Raw genomic sequence first — 21,713 nt, 5'->3', positions numbered from 1 at the left:
AGATGAACTGAGGTCCACACTCCTGTCCAGTTGGTGGTGGTAATGCACCTTAAAGTTGGTTGCCAACCGCCATATAAAGTCCAAAGAAGAAGAAGCCTGAAGGAGGAGAGATTACTAGAAACAAACTCGGTTTACCCTTTAATCTGTGGATTAATTGTCGGAGTAGAGGACCTTGTGCATTTCAGGTCAAATAACAACCAAATGTTTATATCCCAGGACAAAATAGCTATCATCAGCAAGCTAGTTAGCTAAATTGCCATGAATGTTTAATGCTTTTCGACCTGTCCCCAAATGAATATAGTTGGTTCAGAGTTTGTTTTGATATTTCAAGCAGCGTGTCCTGATCGCGTCTGGTGAGGATGGACAAAATCAACCCGGTCTAGTCAGCATGTAAGGCATTGCATCGCAGTGCTTGAGGTGTCACCACAGACCCGGGTTCAATCCCAGGCTGTGTCACAAACGGCCGTGACCGGGAGTCCCATAGGGCAGCGCACAGTTGGCCCAGCGTCGTCCAGGTTAGGGGAGGGTTTGGCCGGGGGGGCTTTACTTGGCTCATCGGGCTCTAGCGACTCCTTGTGGTGGGCCGGGCGCCTGCAGGCTGACTTCGGTCGTCAGTTGAACGGTGTTTCCTCCGACACATTGGTGCAGCTGGCTTCCGGGTTAAGCGGACGGGTCTTAAGAAGCACGGTTAGGCGGGTCATGTTTCGGAGGAAGCATGACTCGACCTTCGCCTCTCCCGAGCCCGTTGGGGAGTTGCAGCGATGGGACAAGATCGTAATTGGATCACAATTGGATAAGTCATTGGAGCTCTGCCAAGGTGAGGAGATGAGAGGGTAGCACTGGGAAAGAGGGAAAAGAGTACACAACCTGGTGTGAACAGGTTGTATTTAGGCTGTTCCCGAGAGAGAGAGAGAGAGAGAGAGAGAGAGAGAGAGAGATGTGTATGTTTGTTTACATGTGAAGGAGAAAGGGAGTGTGTGTGTGTACATGTCTTCGCACAGATAGATTTATATATAATTCCATATCATCAGCCAGAGATATTGGTAGCCCCTACACATTATGATCTGATAAGCCAGGCTACGTTGGACAGCTTCAGAGTCTGGTCTCAAGATAGATGGATGCCATTAAAACGTAATTGCTAAGACATTAAACATCGATTGAAAACGGGGTTGGTCTGTGCTAGTCACAGTAAAAAGAGAATAATTCTGCCATGTTTACTTTTTTTACATTACATTTAGAGCTGAAGAAGAATTAGAAGGCGGCGGCGGCACTGGGAATGTTAAGATCTGTTCCAGGAACAAATCATCTGTAGGATCATCTAACCCTCTTCCAGTCATTACCTTTCTCATTAGGGGGAAATACAAAACGGTCCTTAGTTCAGTGTCTAATAGAGGGGACCCAACACTATAACTGAATGACTAGTTCAGAATCGCCTCCTCACTCTTTGCATATTGTGTGGACGCATCATAGGATCAGCTAGCACTCCATGTGCTATCCATTCCCAGTAAAGCTCACATAAACCTGCACTAACAGACAATACTGTAGCACCATACAGAAATGCAATCAGGCCACTGTTGCACAGTGTTTACAAAAATGTGAATAGCAAAATGTCTACATCCTAGGCTGGGTGCCAGTCGGATTGTGCTGTAGCCAAGTACTTTGGCTGTGTTCTGTGGTAGGTAACAATGTAGTGCCTCTGTTGAATGCAGAAACACTGAGATGGAACCCCATCCCCAGGCATTATAAAATGTAGAGTATAATCCTCTGGCTGAGAGGACTGATATGGTCGGCACTCATCCTCCCATTCGTTCCTCTCTTTCACTGGTTCAGTGCTTCTCTCACTTTCACTGGGAACAGAAGCTCTAACCCTGCAGCAGTAACAAATAGCTGCTGCCTCTACAAAACATCCTCAACCAAATCAGCAGCCGCCAGGTTTGGCAGCTGAAACTGTAGGGGGAAATTGGCTTCTGGCAGTGAACACACACACATGCACGCACACACACACACACACACACACACACACACAGATGTACAAAAAAACATATGTTGGTCTGATGTGAATGAGGAAGTGAATCCAGATGCAGCACTGGAAGTATTTGTAAAAGTACTCATGCCAATTGTTGACAAGCATGCACCTGCTAAGAAATTAACTGGGAGAACTGTTAGAGCCCTCTGGATTTATGATGTCAAATAAGTCAGGCTGCTAAACTGATTGGTTGACATACTGTACACTGAGAAATATTGAGACTAAACTTAACAAAAACAAGAAATTATATTACCAAGATAAATGACATAAAACACAATGGAAAAGGACTTGAGTACCTTAAATGATATCATGGGCAGAAAACCCAATTAATCTCCATTGTTCATTGAAGTTGATGGGTCATTTAAAACAAAACCTTTCGATGTTGCCAATTATTTCAAAGATTATTTCACTAGTAAAGTGGAAAAACTCAGAAGTGAAATGACAACATTGAACAGAGAACCATGATATTTTTCCATAAAATATCTAATAATGAAAGAGAAGGAATGCTGTTTTGAATTTGGTCAAGTTCGTGTGGGAAAGGTAGTAAAACTATTGTTATCCATCAATAATGATAAGCCACCAGGTATGGACAACCTTGATGGGAACTATTGAGAATGGTAGCAGACTATTGCTACCCCTATTTGTTATATCTTTAGCCAAAGCCTAAAGGAGTGTATGTCCACAGGCGTGGAAGGAAGCTAAAGTAATTCCACTGCCTAAAAAGAAAGTATTTGCTGGCTCTAACAGCCACCCAATCACGTTGCTGCCTGTTCTTAGTAAACTATTAACTGATGGAGATAATTGTGTTTGACCAAACACAATGCTAGTTTTCAGATAAAAAGTTAACTGCTGACTTTCAGCATGTATACAGAGAAGGGCACTCAACTTGTACTGCACTGACTCAGATGACAGATGATTGGTTAAAATAAATGGAAAATAAGATGATAGTTGGAGCTGTATTGTTAGATTTCAGTGCAGCCTTTGATGTTATTGATCATAAATTGTTATTGAAGAAACTCACTTGCTATGGCTTTACATCACCTGCCATTACATGGTTGGAGAGTGATTTATCCAATAGAACCCAGAGAGTGTTCTTCAATGGAAGCTTCTTTAACATCAGGTATGTACAGTGCGGTGTCCCTCAGGGCAGTTGCCTTGGACCGTTACTCTTCTCCATTTTTACAAATGATTTGCCACTGGTCTTACACAAAGCTAGAATGACTCGACACTCTCCATGTCAGCACCCAAAGCCAGTGAGCTCACTGAAATTCTAAGGAGTTAGTCAGTATCAGAAAGGGTGATTCACAATAAAAACAGGCCTTAAATACATTCAAACTAAAAACATTGTAGTTGTTTCAAAATATTATCTAAGACCTACACCTCAACTGGAGTTGTGTATAAAGGGTGACCATTGAGTTGAAGAAGCTAAACTCCTAGGTATAACATTGGATGATCAGTTATCATGGTCAAGTCATATTGACAAAGTTGTTGTGAATATGGGGAGGGATACAGTGGGGGAAAAAAGTATTTAGTCAGCCACCAATTGTGCAAGTTCTCCCACTTAAAAAGATGAGAGAGGCCTGTAATTTTCATCATAGGTACACGTCAACTATGACAGACAAAATGAGAAAAAGAAATCCAGAAAATCACATTGTAGGATTTTTAATGAATTTATTTGCAAATTGTGGTGGAAAATAAGTATTTGGTCAATAACAAAAGTTTCTCAATACTTTGTTATATACCCTTTGTTGGCAATGACACAGGTCAAACGTTTTCTGTAAGTCTTCACAAGGTTTTCACACACTGTTGCTGGTATTTTGGCCCATTCCTCCATTCAGATCTCCTCTAGAGCAGTGATGTTTTGGGGCTGTCGCTGGGCAACACAGACTTTCAACTCCCTCCAAAGATTTTCTATGGGGTTGAGATCTGGAGACTGGCTAGGCCACTCCAGGACCTTGAAATGCTTCTTACGAAGCCACTCCTTCGTTGCCCGGGCGGTGTGTTTGGGATCATTGTCATGCTGAAAGACCCAGCCACGTTTCATCTTCAATGCCCTTGCTGATGGAAGGAGGTTTTCACTCAAAATCTCACGATACATGGCCCCATTCATTATTTCCTTTACACGGATCAGTCGTCCTGGTCCCTTTGCAGAAAAACAGCCCCAAAGCATGATGTTTCCACCCCCATACTTCACAGTAGGTATGGTGTTCTTTGGATGCAACTGAGCATTCTTTGTCCTCCAAACACGACGAGTTGAGTTTTTACCAAAAAGTTATATTTTGGTTTCATCTGACCATATGACATTCTCCCAATCCTCTTCTGGATCATCCAAATGCACTCTAGCAAACTTCAGACGGGCCTGGACATGTACTGGCTTAAGCAGGGGGACACGTCTTGTACTGCAGGATTTGAGTCCCTGGCGGCGTATTGTGTTACTGATGGTAGGCTTTGTTACTTTGGTCCCAGCTCTCTGCAGGTCATTCACTAGGTCCCCCCGTGTGGTTCTGGGATTTTGGTTCTTGTGATCATTTTGACCCCACGGGATGAGATCTTGCGTGGAGCCCCAGATCGAGGGAGATTATCAGTGGTCTTGTATGTCTTCCATTTCCTAATAATTGCTCCCACAGTTGATTTCTTCAAACCAAGCTGCTTACCTATTGCAGATTCAGTCTTCCCAGCCTGGTGCAGGTCTACAATTTTGTTTCTGGTGTCCTTTGACAGCTCTTTGGTCTTGGCCATAGTGGAGTTTGGAGTGTGACTGTTTGAGGTTGTGGACAGGTGTCTTTTATACTGATAACAAGTTCAAACAGGTGCCATTAATACAGGTAACGAGTGGAGGACAGTGGAGCCTCTTAAAGAAGAAGTTACAGGTCTGTGAGAGCCAGAAATCTTGCTTGTTTGTAGGTGACCAAATACTTATTTTCCACCATAATTTGCAAATAAATTCATTAAAAATCCTACAATGAGATTTTCTGTTATTTTTTTCTCAATTTGTCTGTCATAGTTGACGTGTACCTATGATGAAAATTACAGGCCTCTCTCATCTTTTTAAGTGGGAGAACATGCACAATTGGTGGCTGACTAAATACTTTTTTTCCCCACTGTATGTCTGTTATTAAAAGATGTTCTGTGTTTGACACAAAAATCAACTGTACTAATTGTTCAGGCTCTGGTCTTGTCCCATCTTGATTACTGTCTGGTATTATGGTCAAGTGCAGCAAAGAAAGACCTAGCAAAGCTGCAGCTGGTTCAAAACAGAGCAGCACACCTTGACCTTAACGGCACATACAGAAATAACATCCACAACATGCATGCCAGTCTTTCCTGGTTCATATTAACTGCTTCTCTTCTAGTTTTTATGAGCATTACTGTAATGAAAATTCCAGATTGTCTGCATAATCAAATAAAATACATCTCAGACACCCATAAATACCCCACAAGACATGCCACCAGGGGTCAATTCACATTTCCCAAGTCCAGAACTAATTTGCGGCAACACACAGTATTATACAGAGCCATGATCGCATGGAACTCCATTCCATCTCCAATTACTCAAACAGCAAAATCGCCTTTAAAAAAAGATTAAAGAACATCATGGAACGCCAAGGACTGTCAGGGGGACACATACACAAACAAACACATGCACTCACATTTAAAATTATTGTTTGTATTATTTTGTATTTTATTTGTTGTATTGTTTGTTTATCGTTTTATTTTAAATTTGTGTAACTGTTCTTGTCTATCAGTGTTTTGTTACTTGTCATGTTTGGTGTTTTTTGTGGGCTGCAATTTCTGAGGCTGGTAACTAATTAACTTATCCTCTGCAGCAGAGGTAACTCTGGGTCTTTCATTCCTGTGGCGGTCCTCATGAGAGCCAGTTTCATCATGCTCCTTTTGAATTCTTGGGTAATGATGTCATTTGAAAATTCCATAATTTGAAAAGGTTAAAAGTTATCTGATTTTAGTTCACTATTTCACCCATACGTAAAAATACGTAAAAATTTATGCACACATGACTGTAAGCCGCTTTGGATAAAAGCGTCTGCTAAATGGCATATCATTATTATTATTATAAATTATTATTATTATTATTATTATCTCTGAGCTCACATGCTCAATATTTTACTGTTGAGAACAATTCCAGTCAGGAAATAAATCAGGTGCCGGGATTTCCAAGTAGTTTTCATTTTTCACTTGTGTTGCACTGTGACAGGTCGGTGGTCAGTCAGATTTATGCTGCATAATGAGAATACAAGATGCTGTTCTCCTTCTAGCTTACTATAATAAATAACTTGAAACTACATTGCTGTCTACAGTGATCTTTATTTATTGACAGCTCAAAGTTGTAATTGTATTTATGATTGAGGAAATGCTTTAAAAAGCAATTTCGCAAGGAGAGATCATGATCATGGATGTTCTGGGCTAGCTATGCCACACTTGAGCTAGCTAATGTTTGCAAGCTAGCTATCCAGCTAGCTAACCTTGTGTTCACAGTAAAATTGTCAGAAAGGGTCTAGCTAGCTATAGATGGTAACATTTGATCAGAAATAGCTGAATTATTTTCATGTGGTAGTTAGCCACCTTTTGGTTAGGTAGTTAGCTTGCTGGCTGCAGCACCAATGGCTGAAGCCAGCTAGACAGTTTACTTCTTGGGAAACAATATTTCTGCTACGTTTATTAACTAGGTAACTAGCTAACATTCATTATACATGTGTTGTGTCATCCAACAAGTCTTATCAACTAAAATATATAATTAGCTAATCTTAGCTGTTTGAATGGCAGCCTCATCAAATTGTGAATACACTGTCTGGCTATAGCTAGCTAAATCATATCTCATTATCTGCATGTGAGTAATCGTTATTGACATATATATTTATACAAGTTTCTTCTCACATCATGTCAATATGATTTGTTTCATTTCTGATCCAGAAAATGACTCATAAAGCCGTGTCTGTAGCTTGTGTTCCTTGCAGTAAGCCAAGTCTGTAGCTTGTGTTCCTTACAGTAAGCCAAGGCTGTAGCTTGCGTTCCTTGCAGTAAGCCAAGTCTGTAGCTTGTGTTCCTTGCAGTAAGCCATGTCTGTAGCTTGTGTTCCTTGCAGTAAGCCATGTCAGTAGCTTGTGTTCTTTGCAGTAAGCCATGTCTGTAGCTTGTGTTCTTTGCAGTAAGCCATGTCTGTAGCTTGTGTTCCTTGCAGTAAGCCATGTCTGTAGCTTGTGTTCCTTGCAGTAAGCCAAGGCTGTAGCTTGTGTTCCTTGCAGTAAGCCAAGGCTGTAGCTTGTGTTCCTTGCAGTAAGCCAGGTCTGTAGCTTGTGTTCCTTGCAGAAAGCCAAGGATGTAGCTTGTGTTCCTTGCAGTAAGCCAAGGATGTAGCTTGTGTTCCTTGCAGTAAGCCATGTCTGTAGCTTGTGTTCCTTGCAGTAAGCCAAGGCTGTAGCTTGTGTTCCTTGCAGTAAGCCGTGTCTGTAGCTTGTGTTCCTTGCAGTAAGCCGTGTGTGTAGCTTGTGTTCCTTGCAGTAAGCCGTGTGTGTAGCTTGTGTTCCTTGCAGTAAGCCGTGTCTGTAGCTTGTGTTCCTTGCAGTAAGCCTTGTCTGTAGCTTGTGTTCCTTGCAGTAAGCCTTGTATGTAGCTTGTGTTCCTTGCAGTAAGCCTTGTCTGTAGCTTGTGTTCCTTGCAGTAAGCCATGTCTGTAGCTTGTGTTCCTTGCAGTAAGCCATGTCTGTAGCTTGTATTCCTTGCAGAAAGCCAATGATGTAGCTTGTGTTCCTTGCAGTAAGCCAAGGATGTAGCTTGTGTTCCTTGCAGTAAGCCATGTCTGTAGCTTGTGTTCTTTGCAGTAAGCCATGTCTGTAGCTTGTGTTCCTTGCAGTAAGCCGTGTCTGTAGCTTTTGTTCCTTGCAGTAAGCCGTGTCTGTAGCTTGTGTTCCTTGCAGTAAGCCGTGTCTGTAGCTTTTGTTCCTTGCAGTAAGCCGTGTCTGTAGCTTGTGTTCCTTGCAGTAAGCCGTGTCTGTAGCTTGTGTTCCTTGCAGTAAGCCGTGTGTGTAGCTTGTGTTCCTTGCAGTAAGCCGTGTGTGTAGCTTGTGTTCCTTGCAGTAAGCCATGTCTGTAGCTTGTGTTCCTTGCAGTAAGCCGTGTCTGTAGCTTGTGGTCCTTGCAGTAAGCCTTGTCTGTAGCTTGTGTTCCTTGCAGTAAGCCAAGTCTGTAGCTTGTGTTCCTTGCAGTAAGCCATGTCTGTAGCTTGTGTTCTTTGTGTTACTTGCAGTAAGACAAGGATGTAGCTTGTGTTCCTTGCAGTAAGCCATGTCTGTAGCTTGTGTTCCTTGCAGTAAGCCATGTCTGTAGCTTGTGTTCCTTGCAGTAAGCCATGTCTGTAGCTTGTGTTCCTTGCAGTAAGCCATGTCTGTAGCTTGTGTTCCTTGCAGTAAGCCGTGTCTGTAGCTTGTGTTCCTTGCAGTAAGCCGTGTCTGTAGCTTGTGTTCCTTGCAGTAAGCCGTGTGTGTAGCTTGTGTTGCTTGCAGTAAGCCGTGTGTGTAGCTTGTGTTCCTTGCAGTAAGCCATGTCTGTAGCTTGTGTTCTTTGCAGTAAGCCATGTCTGTAGCTTGTGTTCCTTGCGGTAAGCCATGTCTGTAGCTTATGTTCCTTGCAGTAAGCCGTGTCTGTAGCTTGTGTTCCTTGCAGTAAGCCGTGTGTGTAGCTTGTGTTCCTTGCAGTAAGCTGTGTGTGTAGCTTGTGTTCCTTGCAGTAAGCCATGTCTGTAGCTTGTGTTCCTTGCAGTAAGCCGTGTCTGTAGCTTGTGGTCCTTGCAGTAAGCCTTGTCTGTAGCTTGTGTTCCTTGCAGTAAGCCATGTCTGTAGCTTGTATTCCTTGCAGAAAGCCAATGATGTAGCTTGTGTTCCTTGCAGTAACCAAGGATGTAGCTTGTGTTCCTTGCAGTAAGCCATGTCTGTAGCTTGTGTTCTTTGCAGTAAGCCATGTCTGTAGCTTGTGTTCCTTGCAGTAAGCCGTGTCTGTAGCTTGTGTTCCTTGCAGTAAGCCGTGTCTGTAGCTTGTGTTCCTTGCAGTAAGCCGTGTGTGTAGCTTGTGTTCCTTGCAGTAAGCCGTGTGTGTAGCTTGTGTTCCTTGCAGTAAGCGATGTCTGTAGCTTGTGTTCCTTGCAGTAAGCCGTGTCTGTAGCTTGTGGTCCTTGCAGTAAGCCTTGTCTGTAGCTTGTGTTCCTTGCAGTAAGCCGTGTCTGTAGCTTGTGTTCCTTGCAGTAAGCCTTGTCTGTAGCTTGTGTTCCTTGCAGTAAGCCTTGTCTGTAGCTTGTGTTCCTTGCAGTAAGCCTTGTCTGTAGCTTGTGTTCCTTGCAGTAAGCCATGTATGTAGCTTGTGTTCCTTGCAGTAAGCCATGTCTGTAGCTTGTGTTCCTTGCAGAAAGCCAAGGATGTAGCTTGTGTTCCTTGCAGTAAGCCAAGGATGTAGCTTTGTGTTCCTTGCAGTAAGCCATGTCTGTAGCTTGTGTTCCTTGCAGTAAGCCATGTCTGTAGCTTGTGTTTCTTGCAGTAAGCCATGTCTGTAGCTTGTGTTCCTTGCAGTAAGCCATGTCTGTAGCTTGTGTTCCTTGCAGTAAGCCAAGTCTGTAGCTTGTGTTCCTTGCAGTAAGCCATGTCTGTAGCTTGTGTTCCTTGCAGTAAGCCATGTCTGTAGCTTGTGTTCCTTGCAGTAAGCCAAGTCTGTAGCTTGTGTTCCTTGCAGTAAGCCATGTCTGTAGCTTGTGTTCTTTGTGTTACTTGCAGTAAGCCAAGGATGTAGCTTGTGTTCCTTGCAGTAAGCCATGTCTGTAACTTGTGTTCCTTGCAGTAAGCCATGTCTGTAGCTTGTGTTCCTTGCAGTAAGCCATGTCTGTAGCTTGTGTTCCTTGCAGTAAGCCATGTCTGTAGCTTGTGTTCCTTGCAGTAAGCCAAGTCTGTAGCTTGTGTTCCTTGCAGTAAGCCATGTCTGTAGCTTGTGTTCCTTGCAGTAAGCCATGTCAGTAGCTTGTGTTCTTTGCAGTAAGTAATGTATGTAGCTTGTGTTCTTTGCAGTAGGCCATGTCTGTAGCTTGTGTTACTTGCAGTAAGCCATGTCTGTAGCTTGTGTTCTTTGTGTTCCTTGCAGTAAGCCAAGGATGTAGCTTGTGTTCTTTGCAGTAACCATGTCTGTAGCTTGTGTTCCTTGCAGTAAGCCAGGGCTGTAGTTTGTGTTTCTTGCAGTAAGCCATGGCTGTAGCTTGTGTTTCTTGCAGTAAGCCATGTATGTATGTAGTCCTCTCTAGCTCAATTGGTAGAGCATGGCGCTTGTAACGCCAGGTTAGTGGGTTCGATCCCCGGGACCACCCATACGTAAACATTTATGCGAACATGACTGTAAGTCGCTTTGGATAAAAGCGTCTGCTAAATGGCATCTTATTATTATATGTCTGTAGCTTGTGTTCCTTGCAGTAAGCCATGTCTGTAGCTTGTGTTCTTTGCAGTAAGCCATGTCTGTAGCTTGTGTTCCTTGTAGTAAGCCATGTCTGTAGCTTGTGTTTCTTGCAGTAAGCCGTGTCTGTATCTTGTGTTCCTTGCAGTAAGCCGTGTCTGTAGCTTGTGTTCCTTGCAGTAAGCCATGTCTGTAGCTTGTGTTCCTTGCAGTAAGCCATGTCTGTAGCTTGTGTTTCTTGCAGTAAGCCATGTCTGTAGCTTGTGTTCCTTGCAGTAAACCGTGTGTGTAGCTTGTGGTCCTTGCAGTAAGCTGTGTCTGTAGCTTGTGTTCCTTGCAGTAAGCCTTGTCTGTAGCTTGTGTTCCTTGCAGTAAGCCATGTGTGTAGCTTGTGTTCCTTGCAGTAAGCCATGTGTGTAGCTTGTGTATCTTGCAGTAAGCCATGTCTGTAGCTTGTGTTCCTTGCAGTAAGCCATGTGTGTAGCTTGTGTTCCTTGCAGTAAGCCATGTGTGTAGCTTGTGTTCCTTGCAGTAAGCCATTGTTATTTTATTTTTGCCCTCAAATCAAATTTTATTGGCCACATGTGCCGAATACAACAGGTGCAGACATTACAGTGAAATGCTTACTTACAGCCCTTAACCAACAGTGAATTTATTTTTAACAAAAAAGTAAGTGTTGAGAAAAAAAGAGCAGAAGTCAAATAAAATAACAGTAGGGAGGGTATATATACAGGGGGGTACCGGTGCAGAGTCAATGTGCGGGGGCACCGGCTAGTTGAGGTAGTTGAAATAATATGTACATGTGGGTAGAGTTAAAGTGACTATGCATAAATAATTAACAGAGTAGCAGCAGCGTAAAAGGATGGGGTGGGGGGGCAGTGCAAATAGTCCGGGTAGCCATGATGTCATCCTTGCATTCTATGGCCAGAAAATCTTCAACAAAAAGTAGAAATGACAGCTAAAATGTAGTCATAGACAAAAATGTTGTTGAGGCTTATTTAATGAAGCCTAAATGAGCATTATTAATATTATCATTATTAATATTATTATTAAGTGTTATGGTTTTTGTGGAGACCTTTGCCTGTCACCTTTAAGATATTTTCTAATATTTTCCCTCATGAGGAGTGAGGTTAGTGAAAGTTCACAGAAGTAACAAGTAAAGGTAGACCTACAAATTAGTGTTTTTACTGACCTCAATTTTGTTTAGGAATTATTAAATGATTAAAACTTGAAATTCCATTACCAAATCGGTAAAGAAATTTCTGCAATCGAATTGGCTACAATGGGAAATCATAAAAGTCACAAACCACAGTTGGGTTCACAAGTTTGGACAGCACAGTACAATACAGTAAAGAAAAGTAGAGTACAGTACAGTAGAGTAGAGTTCAGTACACAGTAGAGCACACTAGAGTTGAATACACTATAATGTACTGTATTGTACTGAACTCTACTCTACTGTACTCTACTCTACTGTTCTATGCTGAGCTCTGCTGTCCTGTACTTTCATGTCCAAGCTTGTGAAACATAGACGTCTATGATTGGTTCAGATTTGGTCCGGACCAACCAAATTTGGTCTTGTTTAGGGGAAGAGCTCATTAAAATAATACCCAAATATGCAAAGAAGGATATTGCATATTTCTACCTTTGTGTACCTATTTAGGATACATCACCATGAAGAGAATGAAATTCATATCCATTATTATGCATTTCCGTTTAGTACAGATCAGGGACCCATGATGATAATTATGTTACCACAATTCCATTACCGGGTGTAAATCCACATCAAAAATTGTTTAAGTTAATGTGTCATGTCATAGTTGACAACCCATTCTTTCTGCAGTCATCATTGAATCTTAATTCAGAGCAGATATTTAACAGAGTTTTTGTAAAATGTGGACACATAAAATGTGTTTTTGTAATATGTTCAGTGTATATTGTTAAAAGTAGTCCAATGGTTATTGTTCGGCATTCATTTTAAGTGAGCGCCAATGCTCTCCGCCTGCCTGCATGTGTGCATGTGTGTGTGCCAGTGTATGATAAGTGAAGCTAATCACTAGAATTTGCCAGATGTTAATTGGCCATTCCACAAGAAGAGTGAAATCAGTGACTGGGTCTTAATCCAAGACGTCCAATCAGAGCTGCAGTCTCAGGAGACCTGCCGCATGATTGGTCGAAACCTCCTAACAGCTGGCACCACTTTTGGACGCTAATGCCAAGAAAATGGCCCCATTCCAATACTTCAAACATACTTCCTTCCATCTTTTTTCTATCCTTCCTTCCTAGAAGGGATCACAGAGGATCTGAGATACACTATATAAACAAAAGTATGTCGACACCCCTTCAAATTAGTGGATTCAGCTATTTCAGCCACACCCGTTGCTGATAGGTGTATAAAATCGACACACAGCCATGGAATCTCCATAGACAATCATTGGCAGTAGAACGGCCTTACTGAAGAGCTCAGTGACTTTCAATGTGGCACCATCATAGGATGCCACCTTTCCAACAAGTCAGTTCGTCAAATTTCTGCCCTGCAAGAGCTGCCCCGGTCAACTGTAAGTGCTGTTATTGTGAAGTGGAAACATCTAGGAGCAACAACGGCTAAGCCGGGAAGTGGTAGGCCACACAAGCTCACAGAACGGGACTGCCGAGTGTTGAAGCACGTAGAGTGTCAAAATCGTCTGTCCTCGTTTGCAACACTCACTACAGAGTTCCAAACTGCCTCTGGAAGCAACGTCATCGCAATAACTGTTTGTCAGGAGCTTCATGAAATGGATTTCCATGGCCGAACAGCCGCACACAAGCCTAAGATCATGCGCAATGCCAAACTTCGGATGGAGTGGTGTAAAGCTCGCCGCCATTGGACTCTGGAGCAGTGGAAACGCGTTCTCTGGCGTGATGAATCACGCTTCACCATCTGGCAGTCCGACAAACAAATCTGGGTTTGGCGGATGCTAGGAGAACGCTACCTGCCAGAATGCATAGTGCCAACTGTAAAGTTCGGTGGAGGAGGAATAATGGTCTGGGTCTGTTTTTCATGGTTCGGGCTAGACCCCTTAGTTCCATTGAAGGGAAATCTTAACGCTACAGCACAAAATGACATTCTAGACAATTCTGTGCTTCCAACTTTGTGGCAACAGTTTGGGGAAGGCCCTTTCCTGTTTCAGCATGACAATGCTCCTGTGCACAAAGCGAGGTGCATACAGAAGTGGTTTGTCGAGATCGGTGTGGAAGAACTTGACTGGCCTGCAAAGAGCCCTGCCTTTAACCCCATCAAACCCCTTAATTGGAACGCCGACTGCGAGCCAGGCCTAATCGCCCAACATCCGTTCCCGACCTCACTAATACTCTTTTGACTGAATGGAATCAAGTCCCCGCAGCAATGTTCCAACATTACATTTACATTTTAGTCATTTAGCAGACGCTCTTATCCAGAGCGATTTACAGTTAGTGAGTGCATACATTTTTCATACTGGCCCCCAGTGGGAAACGAACCCACAACCCTGGCGTTGCAAGCGCCATGCTCTACCAACTGAGCTACAGGGGACTGTATAAAGCCTTCCCAGAAGAGTGGAGGCTGTTATAGCACCAACTCCATATTAATGCCCATGATTTTGGAATGAGATGTTCTAGGAGCAGGTGTCCACAGACTCTTGGTCATATAGAGTATGCACTAGGCAGGGTGTAGGCATGTGAAAGGTTTGCTTTTGAGGTTTGACCACATGCAGTCCGATGTCGTCAGATCACTGGTTTCCTCAAGGAAGGAAATGAGGAAGGATGGAGGTCTTTGAACGGGTCGCGGATGTCTACAGTCTGCAAACACAGAGGAGATTGACCCGGCTACAAACCTTTAACACTTCGAATAGGTGATTTAGAGATACCTATAAAACAATAAACCCATCCAATTCAACACTTAAATAATACTATGTGACGGCAGGCTACTAATAAACGGCACAGTCTATCGTGGCTGCAATGCAATGAACCCTGATATGGCCCGTTTAGCCTAACAGCCTACGCACTGCCAAAGATCACATTGACAACACACAACCTGCTATATCCTACCAAAAAAATGGACGAGTTTCACTTATACATTACAACATATTTAAAAGGGGCACAACGGGCTCTAGTTGAAATGATATTTTAGTGTATGAATTTGAATAAGCAATTTGCGAGCTTTTAGTAAGATCATTCATACCCCTCCCTCAAGGACACATTTGAATCAAGCCGATGGAGTCCTCGACACACGTCTCAGCCTTTGGCATAGCATATCGAGCCCTAGCAGCTCAACTGTAGCCTATTCGTTTGAAGATAGTGTTGCACTTACACTTAGCTCTCGCCTTTACGCAACAGGTGCCATCTCTCCAACGTGGGTTTGAGAGACTACTGTAGCCTATAGCCTACGACTTTAGCGGGAACTAAACAGCCTTTTGCATGGAATATGAGAATTCTGTCTCGGTAATTCGTCTGAAGAGGTCGCCGGCTTCACCGTCAGTTCTACAACTCAATATTTCTGTCGCAGAAAGACAAACATAACACAACAAGAAATATCTGGACCGGGCGGCAGGTAGCCTAGCGTTGGGCCAGTAGCCGAAAGGTCGCTGGTTCGAATCCCGAGCCGGTTAGGTGAAAAATATGTTGATGTGCCCTGAGCAAGGCACTTAACCCTAATTGCACCTGTAAGTCGCTCTGGATAAGAGCGTCTGCTAAATGACTAAAATGTCAAATGTCTATCATCTATGGAAGTAGCCTAAATTACTTCACTGCATGATCAACAATAGATGTTTCCAACACTTCCACACGCACCTTTACGCAGCCGTGAAAACTGAGATGGGACTCTTACCGGGAATGGCCAGGTTGGTGAGCGGGATGCTGTGCATGCTCTCCGGTAGATTTGCCATCCAGTCGGCGAACCGAGGTTCGCTTTTCCCGTGAGAGGAAGCCATGCCACCGCACACTATATTCCCACTCTCCGGGTGCCTGCGCAAGCGTTGAGTGCGCTTTCTCTGTGCAGCGCTCGCTCCCCTTACTACACACTCACCCACCCACACCAGCGTGCCTGCGAGCGAGTTCACACCACACCCCCTGAATGGCGCGAACACATGTCTCATAGGATATATGTCGATAAAGAGTTGTGTGTTTTTGATAATTGTGATTTTAGGGTGATCTCATGGCGGGTGAGTGATGTATTCAGCCATTAGTCCTGTGAAGTCATTGAATTGAGGGTGGGCCCAGCCAGCCAGTCGTCAGTTGACTTAATTCAATAATCAGTCCTATGTCCCATTCTAGTAGAAACCGCGCATGGCTCTCCTGCTCTCCCTACTGGTACTGCATCCATGCGCTTTGTGTTTGCCTGTCCTTGAATAGCCGCGCTGTCCACTCCTGTGATGCTGAATTGATAAAACCCGCTTTCCCGACACCAGCGCTTTCTGGAGAAGAGCCTTGGGAATAAGACACGTTAACCGATTGATGTTATCTTCTCGCTTGTATGGATTTGTAAAGTTTTACTTGAATAAATGCCGTTTTTGACTTGAGCATGAGCTCATTTGAGCTGAGTACCAACACCTTAACATTTATAGTGCTTGAGCTCCTGTTCCTTTTATAGAATATCAGCTACAAAGTATTGTGGAGCTCATGCACCTAAATATAAACAGTACCGGCACCCAAAATGATACATATTTCAGTCCAAGTCAAGCACTAAATAAATGCATAACATTGGACACATTTTGACACTAGGCCAGAGTTTAAAATATACCTCACACAAACGCATAGGGTTTGTCTAAATAGGCTACATTTTACATCTACTTATATTTAGAAATGTGTACCCTTGATGTGCAGCAGACTGTTTCACAACATATTCGCAACAATTTGACATGTTTTTCCGGTTGATACAAACTCTATATTCCTCTTTGAACCCAAAGTGTGAAGAAGCACCTCTGGTTACATTCTACAATTATGTAACAGCCCTCAGGTAACTGCACACGCGGTCTTCTCAAGTGGCCAAATCGATTCAAGAATGTCATTGCATGCCAATCATCCACATAGCGGCCAGAACCTGCTGTGTGTCGACAGAGAAAGGAACGACTTAATTTCCTCGAGTTGCTCGGAGGTAAATCATGTAAAAAGCGGCTAATTAAGGAGGAACTTTAGGGCAGAACATACTGTACAGCGATATGATAGGACTGAGTAAGAAAAGCCTTGCAGTGTCTCAGAGGAGAGATGGAGCGTTCATTCAGTGCTCAACTCACCAAGATATCTCCCTACGTGTTCAATACTCTCAACATGCTTCATTCCTTCCTTCACTGTCACACATAAATTATGAAGAAATATTTTAGGTGTCATAAATCTAGAAATTATTCAGGAAGTAGTGCATATTATTCCTAAAGAATTTTGAGATTTATGTGCAACCTGCAAAAGATGGGAGAGCAAAAAGCAATTCAACAGAAAATGGACATCAAGGTAACATATGCAGTTTATGTTATATACAAATACAGGGCAGGGAAACGGTCTGTGTAGAAAATGTAAGGCCTCACATTGTAGTAGCTAAAATACCTGAAACTGTAGCCTGTATTATCAAGCTTGTGTTTCCATGAGGCTAACCATTCAACTGAAGTACCAAACTAGGATAATATATATATATATACTATATACTGTGTAGAGGTGCAAACGCAAATCAAAATCTATATAATATCAGTTTTGATGTCAGACCAGAGCTGCGCTTCATACCAACAAGTTGCCTCCTCCCTTCTCCAATTCATTCCCATTTCACTGCATCAGTGAACGCAGTATGTCTGAAACTAGATGGAGCTATTGCTTACAGGGTATACCTATCTACCTGAGTACCTGGCTGATGCACGTCTAAGGAGGGGAGTGAACAAGTGCAGAAGGGAGGTGACAACTGACTGGAATGAAATGCAGTTCATCATTGTTTGTGTTATAAGTCTTGGAGAGAATAGTCCATCTGTGTTGACATAGCATACAACATCTAATTAAAACATTACATTATTACTAAATACATATTACAAAGTTCCTCTTGAGTTATGTCAGGGACAACAATTATTTTCAATTCAATTCATACAATATCTTCAACATCATCACCCTGTTGGTTTCTTAACAACCCCAACCAAACGAAGTATCGCTAATGCATCTCACATGTTACTGTACATTCATGGCTGTTACAGTAATGTTTCAGTAATGCTATGATTTAGTAGACGGAAATGGTGTTCAGTAACATTTCGATGAACTTAGTTCATAGTTTGTGTTCCTTCCTTAGCACATACGGAGAGATTAAAACAGCCTTCAAGTCATAGCTCCTCTCATCTGACATTTCCCCCGGCTTCTAGACCTGCTGCATGGACCTCAAGTTTGGAGACACCTGTTGGACATAAGAGAGGGAGAGAGTGAGAAAGAGAGAGAGAGTTTTGAAAGGAGAGAAACCATCTGTTACTATTGATAGTATTTCACCAAGCATGATCAATAACTTAGTCTGCTACATTTGATAAACACTCCTGGTTTTGTGGTTACGAAGACAATTCAAGTCAAATATGGATTTACTGAGAGTATCGTGTAATTCCATGCCTGTTTCAAGTTAATTTTTTAACTAGTAAATATGCAACTTTCCTATGTGGAAAGTTGGGTGGCTAAAGCATGGGTCTTGCTTTGAACACCACAACCCTGGAGTGGCCAGACCGGCTGTCCCTGTATGACTCACCTCAAAGTGTGCTCCTGTGCATGCCTTAATGTCCTCTGGGGTCAGCCCCTCCCACACCTCAATCAGAGTCAGACCTTTAGTCTTGTCCACATCAAACACAGCCTGAGAGAGTGACAGAGAAGGAGACAGAGAAACAGAGAGAGAGATAGAGAGAGAGAGAGATAGAGAGAGAGAGAGAGAGAGAAAGCAAGAGAACGAGAGAGAGCGAGAGAGAGAACGAAAGAGAGAGACACACACAGATAGAGAGAGAGAGAGAGAGAGAGAGAGAGAGAGAGAGAGAGAGAGAGAGAGAGAGAGAGAGAGAGAGAGAGAGAGAGAGATACATTTATTCAAGAAGACAACATCTGAAATGCTGGGTGTAGGGCTGGAGGGTTAGACCTCTGGCTGTTGTTCTCTGACATAGATCCACTTTACTTCAAACAAAACTCAAAGTCTGGCTGGCAATGCACTCTGCAGATTCCTGCATTTCAGCTCAACATGTCTATGTATACAGACAAGCACTTATTTGTTCAAATCATCAGAAAATCAAGATTAAAATGAAATGTCACTATTCTCACAGCCAAAAAACATCCCAAGAAATATCTAGCTGCGTGAGAGAATAGGAAAGGACCACATCTAACACCAGAATCTACAGGGGTTCCACTGTCAGACATTACTCTGTGTTAACAAGGCCAGACTGATAGTTTGGTCTGACCTGAGACTCACCCTAGCCACATTCTTACAGTTTTGGTCTCTCCTGCCATTATTGACTCCTAGTGACACTGGCTGCGTCTCAAATCATACCCTGTTTGTAATAGCACTACTTTAGACCAAAATGCCATTTGCGATACAGCCTGCTGTTGTAAGATATGGCCTTTGTCTCAACACTCTAAAATAGCTTCCTCTATCCTCTTCTCCTTCCTGTTTTTCAACACCACTGATGTTCCTGTATCACTGCCACCTGCAATAGAGAAAAATAACATAGCGATTGAACCATGGACCAGCTATAGTGAGCAGGGGCAGAGTCAGGAGATGGAAATGAGATCTGTATGGTAGAGGCTATAGTGTAGTCAGCAGGACAGGGGCAGGAGGGAAGGGAGGAGAGAGACAGAGGGAGGAGAGAGAGAGAGCGAGGGAGGGAGAGATAGATAGAGAGAGAGCGCAAGAGATGGAGAGAGAGAGAGGGAGAGAGAGAAAGTGAGAGGGAGGAGAGAGAGCGAGAGGGAGGAGAGAGAGGGAGAGAGCGAGAGGGAGGAGAGAGAGAGATGGGAGAGAGAAAGAGAGAGAGAGAGTGAGGAGAGAGAGAGAGGGAGGGAGAGAGGGAGAGATGAGAGAGAGAGGGAGGTGAGGGAGGAGAGGGAGGTGAGGGAGGGAGAGAGAGGGAGAAGAGAGAGAGGAGATAGAGAGGGAGAGAGATAGAGGGAGGAGAGCGAGGGAGAGTTGGAGAGAGAGAGAGGGAGGATAGAGAGAGAGAGAGAGAGAGAGGGAGGAGAGAGAGATAGAGAGGTAGGAGAGAGAGAGAGAGAGAGAGAGAGAGAGAGAGAGAGAGAGAGAGAGAGAGAGAGAGAGAGAGAGAGAGAGAGGAGTGAGAGAGAGAGGAGAGAGAGAGAGAGTGTGGGAGAGATGGACAGAGAGAGAGGGAGATGGAGAGAGGGAGAGGAGAGAGAGAGGGAGGAGAGAAAGAGAGATAGAGAAGAGGCTGAGAGAGGGAGGAGAGAGAAAGATAGAGAGAGGGAGGAGAGAGAGAGAGAGGGAGAGATGAGAGACAGGGAGGAGAGAGAGATAGAGAAGAGAGAAAGAGTGAGGAGAGAAAGTGAGCGAGGGAGATATGGAGAGAGAGGGAGGAGAGAGATGGAGAGAGAGAGGGAGAGATGGAGAGAGAGAGAGAGAGGGAGGAGAGAGAGAGAGCGAGGGAGGAGAGAGAGAGAGAGGGAGGGGAGAGAGCGGGACAGATGGAGAGAGAGAGGGAGAGATGGAGAGAGGGAGGGAGGAGAGAGAGAGGGACAGATGGAGAGAGAGAGGGAGGAGAGAGAGGGAGAGATGGAGAGAGAGATAGAGAGGGAGAGAGGGAGAGAGATTAGAGAGATGAGAGAGAAAGAGAGAGAGAGTGAGAGAAAGGGAGAGGGAGAGGGAGAGAGAGAGAGGGGGAGAGATGGAGAGAGAGAGAGAGAGAGTGAGAGAGATGGAGAGAGAGGGAGAGATGGAGAGAGGGAGGAGAGAGAGATGGAGAGATGAAGAGAGAGGGAGGTGAGGGAGGAGAGAGAGATGGAGAGAGAGGGGGAGGAGAGAGAGGGAGGAGAGAGCGAGAGAGGGAGGGAGGGAGATGAGAGAGAGATGGAGAGAGAGAGATGGAGAGAGAGAGAGAGAGAGATGAGAGATGGAGAGAGAGAGGGAGGAGAGAGTGAGAGGGAGAGAGAGAAAGTGAGAGGGAGAGATAGAGAGAGAGACAGAGAGATGGAGAGAAAGGGAGAGAGAGAGTGAGAGGGAGAGATGAGAGAGAGATGGAGAGAGGGAGAGATAGATGGAGAGATGAAGAGAGAGGAGGTGAGGGAGGAGAGAGAGATGGAGAGAGAGGGGGAGGAGAGAGGGAGGAGTGAGCGAGAGAGGGAAGGAGGGAGATGAGAGAGAGATGGAGAGAGAGAGAGAGAGAGAGAGATGGAGAGAGAGAGAGAGAGAGAGAGAGAGAGAGAGAGAGAGAGAGAGAGAGAGAGAGAGAGAGAGAGAGAGGGAGTTGGAGAGTGAGAGATGGAGAGAGAGAGCGCTGGAGAGAGAGAGAGAAAGAGTCAGAGTGAGAGAGAGAGAGAGGCAGGTTAAGCTACAGTAACACTCTCAGGAAAGCTGTCAGAACCTAACTGGTAGGATGGAGTGACAGGGAGAGGGAGAAGGATAAATGAGCAGCGAGAGCAGAAGGACGTGGAACGGAGGGGGAAAACATGAAAAGAAAAATACAAAGTCAGAGTAAGAGGAGAGAGCAAAGGGAGAGAGAGACTTGTCTGGGACTTTCTGTGATGTTAGTGGCTGGACTACAGCACTGGACCACAGCCTAAAGCCATCCTCACACTAACATCGATTAGTGTCTGAGCTGAGGCCAGTCATGTTATTCACTAGGGCTGGCTTGTGGAATTAGCTGGTCTTCTGTGGTTTATTAATAGAAGGCAACATAAGATGGGAATAACCAGAGGACATTAAGTACAACTCTGAGAATAGACTGCCAACTGTTGCCAGTATAGTGGTTACTGCCAATACCACAGGTAACAGTTTACTGCTGTAATTATCCAGAACCAGTGGAATGTATGTTTCCACTGTGAATAAATAGGTCATTATTTTGGGCTGTTTTCCTTTCCCGAGGAGAATGCTGTTTCAAGATGTACTGTTTACCAAACCAACCACGTTCCACAGGGTTACTGTGGGGACTGCTGCAGCCATGACGGCCAACCACATTCCACAGAGTTACTGTGGGGACCGCTGCTGCCATGGCGGCCAACCACATTCCACAGGGTTACTGTGGGGACCGCTGAAGCCATGACGGCCAACCACATTCCACAGGGTTACTGTGGGGAC

The 21,713-nt window shown here is 44.0% G+C and overlaps 2 protein-coding genes across 2 annotated transcripts in view; both read right to left on the bottom strand.

The window, feature by feature from the left end:
- LOC311144296 (PI-PLC X domain-containing protein 3-like) overlaps nt 1-15,432 on the bottom strand; it is a gene marked incomplete at its 3' end in the record, with an annotated part of 79,477 nt that extends 64,045 nt beyond the window's left edge. The window contains exon 1 of the mRNA XM_084180324.1: nt 15,306-15,432. Coding sequence (XP_084036450.1) covers nt 15,306-15,408 — 103 coding nt within the window. The 5' untranslated portion in view covers nt 15,409-15,432. The remainder of the gene's footprint in view (nt 1-15,305) is intronic.
- A 1,549-nt stretch (nt 15,433-16,981) lies between these two features.
- The window catches only part of LOC311144389 (succinyl-CoA:3-ketoacid coenzyme A transferase 1, mitochondrial-like), a 106,555-nt gene continuing 101,823 nt past the window's right edge, over nt 16,982-21,713 (bottom strand). The window contains exons 13-14 of the mRNA XM_084180404.1: nt 18,174-18,275; nt 16,982-17,837 (exon numbers count right to left, since the gene is read on the bottom strand). Of these exons, the coding sequence (XP_084036530.1) occupies nt 17,802-17,837; nt 18,174-18,275 (138 nt within the window). The 3' untranslated portion in view covers nt 16,982-17,801. The remainder of the gene's footprint in view (nt 17,838-18,173; nt 18,276-21,713) is intronic.

Source organism: Coregonus lavaretus, assembly GCF_964263955.1.
Source record: "Coregonus lavaretus genome assembly, chromosome: 17".
In the NCBI taxonomy this organism is placed as follows: Eukaryota; Metazoa; Chordata; class Actinopteri; order Salmoniformes; family Salmonidae; genus Coregonus; species Coregonus lavaretus.
This window is presented reverse-complemented; position numbering and strand designations above follow the sequence as displayed.